A 16,404-nucleotide genomic window follows, 5' to 3' on the forward strand; every position below is an offset into this window, starting at 1 on the left:
TCAGGCTCAAAGCAGGCCCGGCAGAGAGCGACTACGCGTGACCACAGATCACGTCTAGAAAATCCTGCACTGAGCCAAACACTGCAAAGAGAAAGAAGGGGCCGGACACTGGCGGGTCCTTCACCTTCCAGCTGTCCTTGCAGCCTCACTCTCACCCCACCGGGGCAGCATCCACAGTGGCTCTCAGCTGGGCAGCCCTGCCCCCAAGTGTGTGATACTGGGCTTCCGGAAGACTAAATCCCCAATAGCCTGCTCTGAACTTCAATCAACAAGGAATCTGGAATCCCAGAACCGGAAGTGGCGTCCATGGACCCCACAGGTCCGTGTGAGGTTAAAGCTGAACTGCAGACCTGGAATGGTCCAGAATGACACACGTCTCCGACGAAGGACGGATTACAAATGCCCGTGAACATCTTTACACCTTGTTTTCTTCCACAGTCAACCCAGCAGTGGAGTTAACCACACCTACGCCTGTGGCCACTCCACGCTCCTGGGACCCACCTCCCTAATCAAAACGTCATCAGTCTCCTGGGGGCTGATCCCACAGTCCAGGAACCTGCGGGGGGCCTTTCACTCCCACCTTCCACTCTCAGGACTTGAACGTTAGTCAGCGTTGACAGAAAGGTGCTTCCTAACAGAACACACAAAATGCCCCAGAGCCCTCCTCGGGGAAGACCGATCAGAATCGGGGTGCTCAGTAACACTTCTCAGTTGTGGGCAAGACAAACATTTGGAGGTGAGTTAAGAAAACTCCATTCCTCTCCACAACAAGATGATCCAAAAGCAAGGCTACTTCTTATTCTGGCGGTTCCGAGCTTCGGTTCAAAGGAATCGCACACGTCACACGCTGATGTGGAGTCTCACCGTTGTCTACAGACTTAGGGTCTCCATCACCCGAGGTCAGGGCAGCAGGAGAAAAAGGACCCTCACTAAGGTGAATGGAGGAACAAGTAAGTTATACGGGAACCAGCTCAAATGCTGAACACAGAAGGGGCGGGAGGGAATCGTGTCTCACGAGTCTGCCGTGTGCTCTGCTTTCAGTGAAAAGAAGAAATCGAAGGGGCAGAGCCCATTCCTTCCCTTCCTAAAATGCCCATCTGAAGAACCCACACCAGAAACCGTCCATGAAAGGGCTTTTTCATCATTTGTTGGTCAGCAATAAACCACCTGTGACAAGTTTTTTAAATTTTCCCTTTGTTCCTGGGCCCCTGTGCTTGGGCAATATGCCAGACCATGCTTAGTAGCCTTGAATTCTTGTCAAAAGCAGGACACACACTAATCCCAAGAGCATGTATGATACCAAGACGGGAATCTGACATCTGATAAGAAGGGGTTCTCTGGTGGCATTCAACTAGATAAATACCCAGGCTCACGAAGAGCAGCGAGTCAGCCCGAAATCCAGCCTTTCAAGATTATAAATCTATCCACAAACCTAAGGTTTTCTTTACTCAGTAAGAAAATATATTCAACAATGTGCCAGATGGTGGTTGCAGGTTCCAATGTCAAGCCATGCAGGGCTCCAGGGTAAACTGAGGCAGCAGCCAACCACCTTGATTAAGCACTGCCAGGTAGAAATTGGGCCACTATTTTCGAAGCTAATCTTTCTCAAGAAAAGCTGATTTTTACATAAAATCAGGTGATTTTTAAATATTGCTTCAACATTTTTTTTTTTTTAAACACAGCATGAAACAAAACAGCCTTCTAGGAATCAGTGGATGGGATAGTGGCATAGAAGACCACTCCTCAATCCAAATTTTCTGTTCTTGAAATTCAACCTCATATCACTTAACTCTGATAAAAATTAATATTTAAGAAGAAATAATGGCATCAACCCCCTACAAACGCAGTCATCTAGAAATGACTGTTCATTTCAGTCCATTCTGGGCCAACACTAACATGACATGGGCAGAACTTCTGAGTTTGTGGCCCCTGGAGGAGCTAACACCGGAAAAGGCTCATGTGACAGTTTTCTACAGTGCCCCCAAAACACTGTCCAGTCCTGTCTCAAATAGTCCCCCTCTATTCTGAACAACCAAAATCCTATTTCAAGACTCTACCTCAGTGGTTAATAAATAACATTGATGGGGCAGTTTTTCCTATAGTTCCTGACCTCTGTCCTATGACCCTACCTTTGGGTCCAAAGGCACGGCCAGGTGATGGTAAAGCCCCATTACCATCCTAAATCTCTGGGACTCACCACGCCGGGCTCATTCGTGCACGTGTCCAAATGTCGTCATTGTCCGGGGCTGACACCGAGGCATTTAGGGGAGCTGCACACACCTTACGTTCACTGAGACAGGAATGTGGTTGCAGAACAAAAACAAACCTCACGCTGCAAAAGGACCAGGAGATCACCGGCCCTTCTCTGCACCACATGCTCAAGTTCCCCGGTGGCTTTTACCCTCACTCTCAGCAACAAGTTTAAGAAGATGCAAAATGAGACAGCTGGGACTTTTTGATACATGATCAGAAATGCGAGAGACAGTTAATAAATACATCAGGCAGTGCATCGTGGCATTATTTACGATGGCCAAAGCAGGAAACCTCCTAAATCTTAAGGGAAATAGAATAAATAATCTGTGGTTTATCTAAGCAGCAGAAGATAGCGTAGCTATTAAAAACCTTCTTATCATAGATAGTTATTGAAAAGGGATAATGCGATATCTTACTAAGTGAACAAAGATAAAATGTGGAATGACACTAAATATTTAAATTATACGTATAGAACACAGGAAGGGAAACCATCAAAATGTTAATAGTGATTATGGCTGAGTTTTGGGGTTAGGGATGATTTTATTTTTTTCCTAATTCTTTTTACCTTTTCTATAACAAGTTTGTGTTACTCTTACAATTGGGGGGTAAACTGAAACTAAAACGTGCTTCTAGATCAGCTGTCTCTAGATTAGCTGTACTGTCCTGCCCTCCCTGTGTCACTGCCTGCGGGCTGACATTCCAGGTGGCTGCAGAGAGGCCTCCGTCCACAGGCCCTGCCGTGGCTCCTCGTCCAGCTCTCCACGGCCATTTGTAACAGGACACTTTCAAGGACACTGTGGACTAGAGGAAAGACACACTCATTTTTTTTCTTGTTACATAATAATTATACCTATTTATGGGGTATGTGTGATATTTTGATACCAGCATGCAACATACAATGATCAAATCTGGGTATTTAGGATGTCTATCACCTAAAGGAAATCAGTATATCAAAGGGATATCTGCACCCTCGTGTTTATGGCAGCACTATTCACAATCAACCTAAGTGCCCGTCAGCGGATGAATGGATAAGGAAAATGCGGCAGATAGACATGATGGAATACTATTCAGCCAAAAGAATGAAATTCCGTCATGTGCAGCAACAGGGATGGAACTGGCGGTCATTGTGTTAAGTGCAATACACTCATTTGAATTTTCCTTTCTATGGGAAGAATCCCAGAAAGACAGGGTGGTACAGGCAGGACATTCAGAAGGTAGGCTGCCAGGGTCTGGGAGAGGGAAGTTTATTTTCACCAAGCTTGGAAGCTTCCCAAGATAAGAGGGAAGAGACACAAAACAATGTTCCACTGAACTTGGGAGATACGTAGTCTCTGAACACTAGCTCAGAACAGGGTGCTCCGTGAGGCTAGAGCAGCCAGTGATAACCAGAGACCATGGAACGTCACCCAGTATCAGCCCTGAGTTCCTGAAATGCAGGCTCTGGAACTCTCTACAGCACTTCATGAAGTCGCAAAGCACTTTCAAGCCGTCACCCCACGGGTAGGGAAGTAGTACTAAGGGTAGTAAGTCCAGACTCTGGACATGGGCTGTCTGGCTTCCACCTTGCCAGCAACGTGACCTTGGGAACATTTCTTAGCCAACTTACATTAATACCTCATCTCCAAAATGGGCACATTTTTAAAAAATGAGTTACTGAAAGCAAGATGCAAAACAATTTCTAATTGTATTAAATTACAATTGTGTTTTTAAATTTTTTTATGTATTTTAATAAGGGGCAAGGGAAATTCTAATACATGCAAAGAAGTAACTCTGCAAGGATACTTAGATATTATAACAGCAGGTGCCTCAGAGGAAGAGACCTAGGAGAACTGAAGTCTCAGGGAAGGAGGAGATGGACTTCTTACTCTCCGCCATGAGCCTGTGGGGGCCGTGCAGAACACTCTACACGTTACCTAGAACCGTAATTCACTGCTCTGAAATCACTGAGCCATTCAAGGCAAGGCCAAATACAGCAAGCAGCTTTCATTTACACACACACACACACACACACTTACGCATCCGTGTGCACACACACACACAGAGCACGTGTGCACATACCTCACATGTGCCTGCACATGCATAAACACATGCATAAATCCTATGGAAATAGAAAAGCCATATGACTTTCTAAAGGATGTTACTTAATTTACCTTCCTTCCTGCTTCACAATACGTACTACAGTATGATTCTGTACTACAATTGTTTCTATACATATATATGCATAAATTTAGGAAAAGTCTGGGAAAATCCACACCAGAATATAAACTGTACTTATCACTAGCTGGTAAGAATTATAGGTTATTTTTATCAACTTTTTTTTGAATCTACAATTTCTACTTTTTCCTGTAGTGAAGACATCAGTACCTGTGATTGTAAAAGCTTAAGAAAGGCTTTTAATATGAAAGAATTCATGGAAAAGACACTTGAATGCGTCATAGGATTGATTCTAGCAGCTCGCGAGACAGCATCTCCTTGCCCACTCACACCGAGAAATAAATGCTTTAAAAGTTGCATCATCATCACGACCCCTCCCCGCTGCCTCTCCCACTGTACCCCCCTCCAAGGCTGCCGAACAGCCTGGCAACGGAGGCATGCTGCCAGGGCTGAGACCCGCCTGCGCAGCAGCTGAGGCACACTCCTCTCTGGTCAGATTACATCTATTTCATTTCCCCCACGAGTTACTGTACGGGGCAGGGAGGGCCCAGCACCCCTCGGGCTGTAATCGATAGCTGAATGAAGATACTTCAAGGCTTCCAAGGCGGAATGTGCACAGGAAACAAATTTAGGAAATGCTGCTTTCTGTTACAGGAAACGAATCCTACGCCAACTGGTAGAAATTACTCCAGCAGCTCCCAAGTCAAATGAATACTGGTTTCTATATGTATTCCATAAACTGACCTTGCCTAGACTGGTAATGTTTTATTGATATTGAATTTCAAAGGCACGATTCTAGAGCCAGCCAAGTCTACATGGAATCCTACAGGGATTTGGAAACAGAACGGCTTTCTGAAAGATTTTGCTTGAACTAGATTCAGGCTCCTTTGTGTCTCGTGATGTACTGATATAAACACATTTGTATTTTGCAGCGTGCATCCTCTGAAGTAGTCTAGAAGGCTGATCAGTAAGATGTCAACAGTGGCTGCACCTCTAGGAAGACCATGGTTTACATTTTTTCTTATCTCTATTTTCACATGTTCTACTGTAGACATGAAATAACTGTACAATAAAAAATAATAAAGTAAAAAAAGATAGCTACAAGGTAACACTGGCCTCTGTGAAGACGCCAAAGGCAAATACCTCTCTTTTTGTCCTAAATCATGACTCAGAATCTTAGAAAAACAAGACGAATCTGAATCCGAGTGCAATCAAAGGACAGAAGAGATAAAGCACTACTGGCTTTGCGAAAAGGAGCCAAGAAGCACCGGGCACTCCATGGAAGATCTACCCTCACGGAAAAATTTTTGCGCAGCCCTGAAACAAATATACCAAAGTTCAGTGGGAACAGAGGAGTGTGGCACAGGCACCACAGGCCCCAGAGATGCCAGCTCAAGCCCCAGGGCCCAAAGGCAGAAGTCCTCATTAGACTGTCAACATCTGGAACTTGCTCAAATTTTAATTCCATCAAATACCTGTAAGTTCCCAGTTCCTGGTCCATAGCTACTAAGATGCTGGTTGGTCCTTTCTCACACCTGTCATTCCATGGCGTCATACTCTGCTTCCAGAAGGGGAGAAAACAAGATCCAATAGACTAAAAAGAAATAACGATAAACCTCAAAAGTTCTCAGCCACCATGGCACAAGTACGAGTAGACCGGTCGGATCATCCGGACCGACCCCCTTCCCCAGCCTTCCTTTCTGCACACAGGTCCCAACTCCAAAACTGACCAGGAGGCGCAACATTTTTCACTCCTAAAGTGCCTGGCTCAAATATCAACAGTCACAGAGAGAACTGGGTTTTATAGCTTGAACCGTTCCAAAGACACCGTGCTGACTGGAAGGAGAAGTGTCCCAGATGACAAATTCCACTGCCCCAAGAAAGGAGAAAGAAGCAACAGGATTCAAGTGCTCTTTCACTCATGAACTTTGTAAAGATTTGCATTGCGCCATCCCTCCAGTCACCGTTAACCGCAGGCTCCATACTTAATACTCGCACATTAGTCCAGAACTTTAAAACACTGCATCCACTCAGAGAATCCCCCTCCTTCCCAAAATGAACAAGAAAACCAACTGGGAGTCCTCATAACATTGGTAGAAGCGTAAAATGATTTAAAAAAAAAATCTGGGAAGCACTCTGGTCATTGTTATCATGAGCCTTAAAAATATTCATTTGAAGTCGGATGTGGTGGCACGTGGCTGTAGTCCCAGCTACTTGGGAGGATCACTTGAGCCCAGGCGTTTGAGGTCAGCCTGGGCAACATAGCAAGACCCCATTCCTAAAAAAAAAAAAAATGAAGAAGAAGAGAAAATACTCATTCAATTTGACCCACAGGATTTACTGACTGCCTACCATGGCCTCACAACAGCCCTGCCCCGTCATAGACGTGGACCCCAGGACTCATGTGCTCTACTGAGCGAGCCACTCACACCTCTCCCTGGGGGCATAGGCCACTGTCTTGCCCAGCACTGACAGCACAGTGCCAGCCCACTCAGAAATACCTGCTGAATTCACAAACCAAATCATACCAGTAACAATAGTGCCTCTTTTGCTGCTGGGAGGATTAAATGAGATAATACCCAGAAAACACTTCAAATGGGACCTAATGCACACCCAGTGCTCTAGGCCAGTTAGCTATAGTTATCTTTCACGAATGAGATTGCAACTCACTCATTTTCCCTTTTATATTTTTCTAAAATTTCCTAATTTTCTATACCAAATAAAAATTACTTCTATAATCAGAACAAAATTTTGGGGGTTGTGGGGAGGAAAAAGGCCAAAATGTTAACAGATTAGTGAAACAGAGCCCTGTGTCTGAATTACACACGAGTCAGGGGACAAAGGACATGAGACTATTTTCACACTGGGTGAGTCCTCTGCCTACGCACGTGCGGAGGGTGTTCCTACGATACGACCCCCTAAGCAGGAAAGCAATCAGGAGCTTATTATAGACAAATATCAAAGAGGCAAGTGTGCTACCAAGCCCCACGCTCTCGAACATGGTATCAAACTAATCCTTTTGGTTTTAGCAAGAGAATATGCCTAGATATGAACAGCAACTTAAAAGTATGCAGTTTATTGGACTTCAATCAAAGTTAAAAACTTTTGTGCTTCAAAGGACACCATCAAAAAAGTAAAAAGAGAACCCTCAGAATGGAAGAAAATATTTGCAAATTATATATCTGATAAGGGACTTGTATCTAGAATATATAAAGAACTCTTAAAACTCAACAACAAAAGACAAATAGACCAATTAAGAATGGGCACAGGATATGGACAGACATTTCTCCAAAGAAGATAATACCAATGGCCAATAAGCACATAAAGAAGATGCTCAACATTATTAGCCATCAGGAAAATGCAAATCAAAATCACAAGAAGATACCAGTTGACATCCACTAGGATGTCGAGAATCAAAAGCACTGACGATAACAAGTATTGGCCAAGATGAAGGGAAATTGGAACCCTCATCCACTGCCAATAGGTATGTAAAATGGTGCAGCCACTTTGGAAAACAGTCTGGCAGTTCCTCAAAAGGTTAAACACAGAGTGGTTACAGATGACCCTTCCGTCTCACTCCTAGGTAGATACCCAGAAGAAATGGAAATCTACACCCACTGAAAAACTTGCACACAAACGTTCTCAGCAGCATAGCCAAATAGCCAAAATATGAAAACAACCCAAATGTCCATTCATTGATGAACAGATAAACAAAATGCAGAATATTCATAAATGGAATATTATTCAGCCATAAAAAGGAATGAAATCTTGACAACATTACGCCAAGTGCAAGAAGCCAGTCACAAAGGGCCATTTATTGTGTGGCTCCGGCTGTATGCAATGTCCACGGTGGGCAAATCCACAGAAAGAGATTAGTGTTTGCTCAGGACTAGAGGGCGGAGGAAAAAGAGGGGAGTCTGTGGGGAAAATGGGTGTGGGGTTTCCTTTTGGGGTGATGAAAATATTCTAAAATTCATTGTGGTGGTGGTTATATATAACTCTGTGAACATACTGGAAAACCACTGAACTGTGTATTTTAAATGGGTGAACTGTATAGAATTTAAATAAATTTAGAATTTAAATAAAATTTTAAAAAGCTTTTATTTAAACGTTTTTCATTTTCAAATTTTATTTAGGTTTATAAAATTTAAATTTTATTTAAAATTATAAAATTTTTTAAATAAATTATGTGGTTTACATGGGACCTCGTGCTGGCCACCTGAGCTACAAAACAAGATCTCTCACTCCTTGCCAACACAGGGGACAACTCAAACCCGTGACTGTCTCTTTCAGAGGAAGAGCGATTCCTCCCCGTGTCTGAACTCGTGTCACCCTGGCTCCCGCCCCCGGTTTACCTCGTCTGGGCTGGAGGCCTGGTACACGCGGCAGGAGTCCTCGTACTGCTTCTCGGCCTCCGCCTGGTCGGTCACACCGTTGGACTCGTACACGGGGGTCACGTTGTGGCAGAGCGCGATGGCCTTCACCGCCTCGTGCACACGGCTGCTCATGGTCCGCCGGACCTTGGTGGTGAGCGTGGGGCCCTTCTGAGCCGGTGGGTCCTGGGACTGCTGCAGGAAGGAGATGAATAAGGAAGATGAGCAGAGAATGGAAGGGCCTGGAAGTGTGGAGCAACAGCCATTGGTGTATCTGTATGACTCTGCAAAAAATGGCATGGAATTTTCAGCGTTCCGATCATTTATGCTTAGGGAGGAAAAAGTAAAATAAAGACAGGAAAACATTACAAGTTAATGAATGAGGTGATGCTACCGGTGGACAGAGTGAATGTGTCTTCCCTGGAGTGCTGCCAGGGGTCTCCATCAGGACCAGGACCCCAGTGCATGAAAGGGATCCTGGTATGTCAGAGCAGGGCCTCCACACCTGGCCACCACTGCCTTTTGGGGCAGGTCACTCCCTGCTATGAGGCCTGTCCCGTGCACTGTCAGGCGTTTGGCAGCATCCCTGGCCTCCAGCCACTAGATCCACGAGATGCCAGCAGTACTCCCCCAGTTGTGACAAGAGATGTTGCCAAATGTCCCATGGGCAAAATCATCCTCAGTTTAGAACCACTGTTTTAAGTTTACAGTCTTCTCGGTTTACAATAGAAGGCAACTGCTTCAACTGGTATCCTACGGAGGTAACAATCGTTAGTAACAAGCAACCCAGGGCAGGTAGGGCCAGAAGCACCAGCAAGAGCCAGACCACGCCCTGGCTGGATGGGACCCCCTGCGGAGTGGCCCCCGGCACTTCACGTAAGGTTGACTTTCAAGAATAATGTTAACTGTGCTCACTTTTTGCCTTCCATGCTGACTTCAAACCCCAGCTCTTGCCTAAGGAGCAGTTCCACCGCATACATGGTCCCTCTCCACCCTTCCTTCACCCATCGACACGGGGCTCAGCTTCCAGAGAGCAAGCAACGTGGTAAAAAGAGCACTGAAGGTTAGGAAATCTGAGCCTTATTCTTGGATGGGTTCTAAGCAGCTGTGTGACCTCAAGCGAGTTACATCTGCTCTCTGAGCCTCAGTTTCCTGTAAGTGAGAGGAGTGGGCAAAAGGGGTGGTTTTCAACCCACGATCCACACCGAGTCCCAAGGATCCTGGAAAACCTGCTCAGCACAGCCCAGTGTGGCAGGATGGGAGGTGACAGCTGTGGCTTCTCCCTATCTCTGGCCTCTTCCTATCTCTGGCCTCTTCCTATCTATCTGTGGCCCCTCCCTATCTCTGGCCTCTTCCTATCTGTGGCCTCTCCCTATCTATCAGTGGCCTCTCCCTATCTGTGGCACATATCAGGGGCTCCGTATGCTGTCCTTTGAAGAAAGGGTTCTACTGCTTTGGAATATAATAAAAAATTAAGACCACTGGTGGGAAAAAAACACTTGTTAACAGTCTATGGCTCAGTGTTCAACAAAATCCAGATGCCCTCCCACCTTGCTAGGGGCTCACCTGATGGGCACCTGCCCACCTCTCCAGCTTCCCCTCTTGCCATCGTCCTCCTCTTTCACCTGCTCTAGCCACACTGGCCCTTCTGTTCCTTGAACACTGCCAAGCTCCTTCCTGCCTCAGGGCCTTTGCACTTGCTGTGCCCTCGCCTGGAATGCCATCCCCTAGATCCCTGCAGGGCTGGCTTGCTCCATCTCATCACTCAGGTCCCAATTCAAATGTTACCTCCTCAAAGAGGCCTTCCCTGAACCCCAGTTCACGTTGCTCCACTGGCCTTCCCCATTGCAAGCCGTGCTGCCATGTTCACCCTGAGTGTTCCTCTCTTTGTTGGCCAAACCTGGCTGGTTTCCCTGGTGATTCTCCCTCCCGTTTGAACACAGGAACACAGAGAGCTTGTCTGAGTCACTTGTCATTGTACTCCTAGTACCGGGCGGTGCCTGGCATGCAGTAAATAATTACTTAACAAAGGAACAAATTAATAACTTACTGTTCCTGAGCTAGTGGTGGGAAGTCCTCAATGGACATGAATTTTTTTTTTCCATTTTCAAGAAGAAATAAATATCAAATTGACCAACTTCAGTTCTAGATTTTAAATCACAGATTTGGACAAAGGATCACCTGTAACAGTCCTAATATTAATACCCCTGTAGCTAACGGAATACTGGAAGCTAGAAATGTTTATGGAGTTACTGGATTCTACATTTCATTAAAAACATATTTATCCAACAGAAGAGACGTGATCTGATCCTTCAGGCCGTGTTTTACACCCATGACACACGGCTGCCCGAAATAGAGAACAGATGGGTTACAAGAAATGAGAAAATGACTTTCATTTCATTTTTTAATACTATTTTTAGTAGTGGCATTAGACTGCTCAGGTAATTAGACAATTACTAAATTATTCTGGTCACTGTGGGGACACGCCGGGCTCTGGCTTCCTGCTCTGTTAACCTCTGGTGTCAAGAGCACACGAGTTTCACTTCCAGGCCAAAGGGCACTGCATGGTAACAATAATTAGAGTAATGAATCAGAACTCCGGTTTAAATGAATCATTATTTGCCAAGTGCTTTTAATTATAAAGAATTCAACTCTAAATATCAAGAGGACTGAAGATTTACAGAAAGGTTCTCTCTATTGGAGAGACTAAATCAAGAACCTTTTCTTTTTCAAGTTCTGTAATTTATGTTCTAGCTGCAAACACGTGTCTTCGTTTTCACCCGCATTCCTCCACACCTGGACCAAATCATTACTTAACATCAGGGGCAATAACAAGACCTTTGACAATGTAATTGCCGTGGTTAGCAAGTTGCAGTAACAGTGGGTTTGAATGAAAAGTCAAGCGAAGGGGGGCGTCGTCCACGAACTCCCGGATTTTGTAAAACTATCTGATTTCATGTCCACAGGAGTCAAATACTTCCACTAATATTTCAAATGTGCAACGAAGCAGAGCTATGAGATTTTGTATTCCAGGTAAAACAATTCCCAAGCAAGGCAACAAGAGAACCATGGACAGTCAGAGTTTTCTAAAGACCTCACCTTCAGATCAAGGGACCAACAACAATGGATCCCAGGACAAGGATGACAGGCCCGACCAACAACACAGGCGACGGGCTTAATGTCTCCACATTCATTTATTTCTCTCTTAAATTAATACTTGTCCCCCTTTCCTACTGTTTCGGGAAGGAGAGGGAATAATCACTGGTGCTGAAACTGCCTCCCTTAATTGTCAAATAAAAGACTCACGCACACAGCAAATGGCAACCCACACGTACCACGAAGACGCTGAGACTCACCGGTGGCCTGGCTGGGGTGTCGCCTAGCGTTAGGCCCATCTTCAGACATCCTCACATTCCTCATATGGAAGAGTTTCGCCTCGTACAGTGTTTATCTCTAACCTCCTCCCCATCGGCCCTTTAACCTACACACATTTCTTCTTACTTAAAAAATACCAAGGGAAAACAAAAACAGATGTGGTGCCCACGGAGGCAGGTTATGACTCTCTGCCCTGGGGAGAAACCACTGGTTTCTTGTGGAGGGAGGGAGGGCAGAACATGAGATCAGAAGTGTCACCTGTGTCACCTGGCACAGGTTGGTGTTGGGAGAGGAATAAAGATCCCCATGTACAAAGGGCCCTGACTCGGGCCCCAGGTGGGTGTCTCTCATCATATAAGGCGGCAGAGCCATCTACGGCATCCAGCCAATGATCAAGGCGCCAACAATCATGAAAAATAAGCTTCCGTTTCTCATTAAGGACCCAGGGCAGCGTCTTTCCCGACAAGAACTCCAGCCTGTATTACAGGAAAGATTAACATGAAACTTAAATGTTGGGTCACCATGAATACCAATTTCCTTTCTGAATGCAGTTAAAACTTCACCACATACGGGCGTTCGTCATATTAATGGATATTATGAATGGGCTGCTGTTGATACAAATACACGATTAAAGAGAAGGAATTTCTGTTATGATGGCCCCACCCCCCAAAAAAGCACAAAGTTGATGACTAATTAACCCCACAGGGCCACCACCACAGAGACAGGCTCCGAGCCACCACCTCCAAACAAATCAAGTGAGTTGCAGGCCAATTAAGTGAGTAAATACCACGTTTACTATTTAATAGGAGATATCATCATGTTGACAAAGCCAACAAATTTCCATTTATCCAAATACCACAAGGGTTCTCAACCTGGATCATGTTGCTCCTCATTTGGTAATATCTGGGGATTATTTCTAGTTGTCACACGGGGGGTGGGGTGCGAACTGGCATCTATGGGCATCCTGCAATGCACAGGACAGGCCCCCCCCACCGACACAGAATGATCCAGCTCCAGTATGTCAATAAGGAGAACCCTAATATAATGGCAGGAACCTTGATGCAAACCCCTTGATACTCTAAATCCAGGGCCAGGACTAGGGCAAGCATCTGAGGCCAAACTGTGCTAGTGCAAGGATGGATCTTGCTTTCACTTAAAATTTCAATATTTAGTTCCTCACAGATTTTTTACATTAGATGTTCTAAAATACTGTATTAAAATATGATTTTCCCTGATTGTTGAGTTCTTTTGGCAGCTCATTAAACTTGCTAGGGGAGTTTCTCACTTGCCTGACCCTGTCTGGGCCCTGTTATAAAACCATTAAACATGAGCACCATCCCTGACAGAAATGAAAAGAAAGATGGACAGTGTTATTCCAGCGATAGTTCCTAACCAGAGATGAGTCTCAGAATAACCAATAAAGATTTTTAAAAATATACGTACCAGCGCCCTAAACCCAAAGACTGCAGTAGGGCCCAGGAATGTGTGTGTTTATAAAAATACATACATAAAACTTTACAAGAAATTCTGGTGCTCAACTCTAGTTAAAAAGAATTACAAGAATATGCTGTCTTCTTGTTGAAAAGAATAAAAGAAACACGCGCAGAGAAATAGAGCACATGTGTCCAGACACACAAATGCAGAGCAAACAGTTTGGCATTTTAGGTACCCAGGTGCTAATGCTGGTTATTGCTGAGTGATGTGAACCCAGGTGATCTCGATGTTTTACCTTTGTGCTGGTCTGTGTTATTTCTTCTGCAGTAAAAAGCATATCATAAAGAAATAGGAGAGCTTGTTTAAATGAATAAAAAACAAGTAGCCTTCTGTGTCACAGAGAAACACAGACTGAAAAAAAATTCTTCCACAAGAAAACATAAATGGAACCTTCGATATGTTTCCTGTGGATGAAGAAAGTAAGAAGAATCCTATCTGGCATGCAGTAAGAACTGACGGATTGAATGCATCATGTGCAGGAAAATAAACCACAAACTCACACGCTTATTAAAAAAAAAAGCTCAGTAAATTCCAATTCTCACAACAAATCCTAAAATATATCGGAGACAAAATGTTCAGTTAAAAATGACAGTTCACAGACCAAAGTGTGTAGAATAATCCCAATGATGTTTTTTTAAATATAAATTTTTAAATATATGAACGTACAAAACAGGCTAGAAGAACACACAAAAGCGGCGCCACAAGGCTCCGGTTTCCTGTAGTTGTTCATTTTTTCCTCAAATGCATATTAACAAGAGTTAAACGAAGATACTCCCACCCACTGGGTTAAAATAAAACAAACAACTACAAACACTGGGTAATACAGACCAGTTATCGTGAAATATTTTGATCAAATAACATACATTGGGAAAAATTTTGAGTACCTTCCATATGTATATACTTATCTTTGTATAAACAGTGTATAGTACTACTATGCATTATATAACAAGAGAAAAATAAAATTCTAAAATAAGATAAAAATGAAAAACAGTGTTTCTTGTGGAATTAGCTAACATCTCAAAATAACATATACTCAGGATATGGGACACTGAGAATTATAGATTTGAATTTAAATTTCAAATCATCATATCTGGTATTCAGCTATAATGAGGAATGAAGTATTTCCACCTGCTACAACCTGAAAGGACCACAAAAATATGCTAAACAACCAGACACAAAAGGCCATATATTGTTTGATTCCATTTATATGAAATGTCCAAAATAGGCAAATCCAGAGAGACAGAAAATAGACTGGTGGCTGCCAGGGCCTGGGATGGAAGAGGGAGACCAAGGGTTTAAGCAATGTGGTTTTTCTTTTGGGGTGATGCAAACATTCTGAAATTAGACAGCATCAATGGTTGCACGGTGCTGTGAATATGCTAAAAAAAATTAATCATATATTTTAAAAGGGCAAATTTTATGGTTTTTGAATTATATCATAATTTTTTTAAAGGCACCAAAATAAAATTAAATTAAAAAGGTACCAATAAATAAATAAGCCAGGGGAAAAATCATCACATCTCCTTAGCTTGTTACAGTTTTATCTCACAATGTGTGAGACATTTTCTTGTTGTTTACGCGGCCTTGTATTAATGATCTGGAGTTTTCCCGCAAAAATCTTTTAAAACCACCTGCTCTCTTTATGAGGTTAATGTAGTTAAATAATATCCTTAAAACAAGTCACCTGGACACTCATAAACTGCAATCCACATTTCAACACTCTGAAAATAAACAATCGTAGACTTCCAGCTCCTTCCGCAGGACACCTCAAGGCCCAGACCTGACAAATACCCGTGTGATATATACGGGGTGAGGGGCCCTGGGTGAACCTCTATACTGTTAGTAAGATTGAGATTTTGCATTAATTTTGGAGATGAAAATGAAGTGTAAATGGATGCTCTGATCTTTTCTTTCCATACTCCCGTGGGTTATCTTGCAAGCTCTGCCTTGGAATCCACAGATTTAGATACGGACGTTCTCAAAAAGAAGACTGAATCTTAGCTTCACAGAAGCCGTTCTCGGATTCCGTTGTACTTTGGAATCCCTTGGTTCACCTGTTCAAACTGCAGCTCTGGGCAGGACTCTTTGAGCTTCTGACTCTGAGCGAAGTGATCCAGCCCAGGGGTTCCAAACACTGTACTAGAAGAAACACAGCTGTAAAATCCCACTATTAAGCTCCAAAGTTCAGACGAGCGAGTGTAATGGACACAGGGGATCTCTTTGGGGTGGTGAGCACATTCTAAGATGGGGTAGCTGCAATGCTTCCACAACTCTGTAAATTTACTACAAGTCATTGAACTGTACATGTAACATGGCTGAATTTTATGGTATGTAAATTATACCTCAATAATGCTGTTAAAAAAAACTGGAAAAGCCTTCACGTCTCATCACGAAAGCATCACATCACGTGCTACTGCAGGGTTTTTAGATGTCACGAGAGAAAGGCACACACAGCGTCACTAAACTGAGTCTGTACTACAATCCCGAGCTCACATCAGCCTGGAGAAGACCTAACCCCACAACCCTGTGCCACATTAGACTCAAGACCAGGATGGGCAAAACAATTTATGAGCTTCCACTAAGGCAGGAGTAGAGCGCATAGGAAGAAATGTCATTTTCTGACTTTTAACACTACAAAGGGTGTTATCTGCGCTAAACCAAAACTGAACCATAAAAGCTGAAATAACAAATATCCTGAGATGGCTTCTCTAAATACAAGGAGCTCGTAAAAATGCCACCCAAACGGGCACGGGTG

The 16,404-nt window shown here is 43.8% G+C and overlaps 1 protein-coding gene across 1 annotated transcript in view; it reads right to left on the reverse strand.

The window, feature by feature from the left end:
* Window positions 1-16,404, reverse strand: part of ATP9A (ATPase phospholipid transporting 9A (putative)) — a 107,699-nt gene that overhangs the window by 26,802 nt on the left and 64,493 nt on the right. The window contains exon 14 of the mRNA XM_045528077.1: window positions 8,763-8,975. Within this exon, the coding sequence (XP_045384033.1) occupies window positions 8,763-8,975 (213 nt within the window). The remainder of the gene's footprint in view (window positions 1-8,762; window positions 8,976-16,404) is intronic.

The sequence above is a fragment of the Lemur catta genome, chromosome 17 (genome assembly GCF_020740605.2).
Source record: "Lemur catta isolate mLemCat1 chromosome 17, mLemCat1.pri, whole genome shotgun sequence".
Lineage (NCBI taxonomy): Eukaryota > Metazoa > Chordata > Mammalia > Primates > Lemuridae > Lemur > Lemur catta.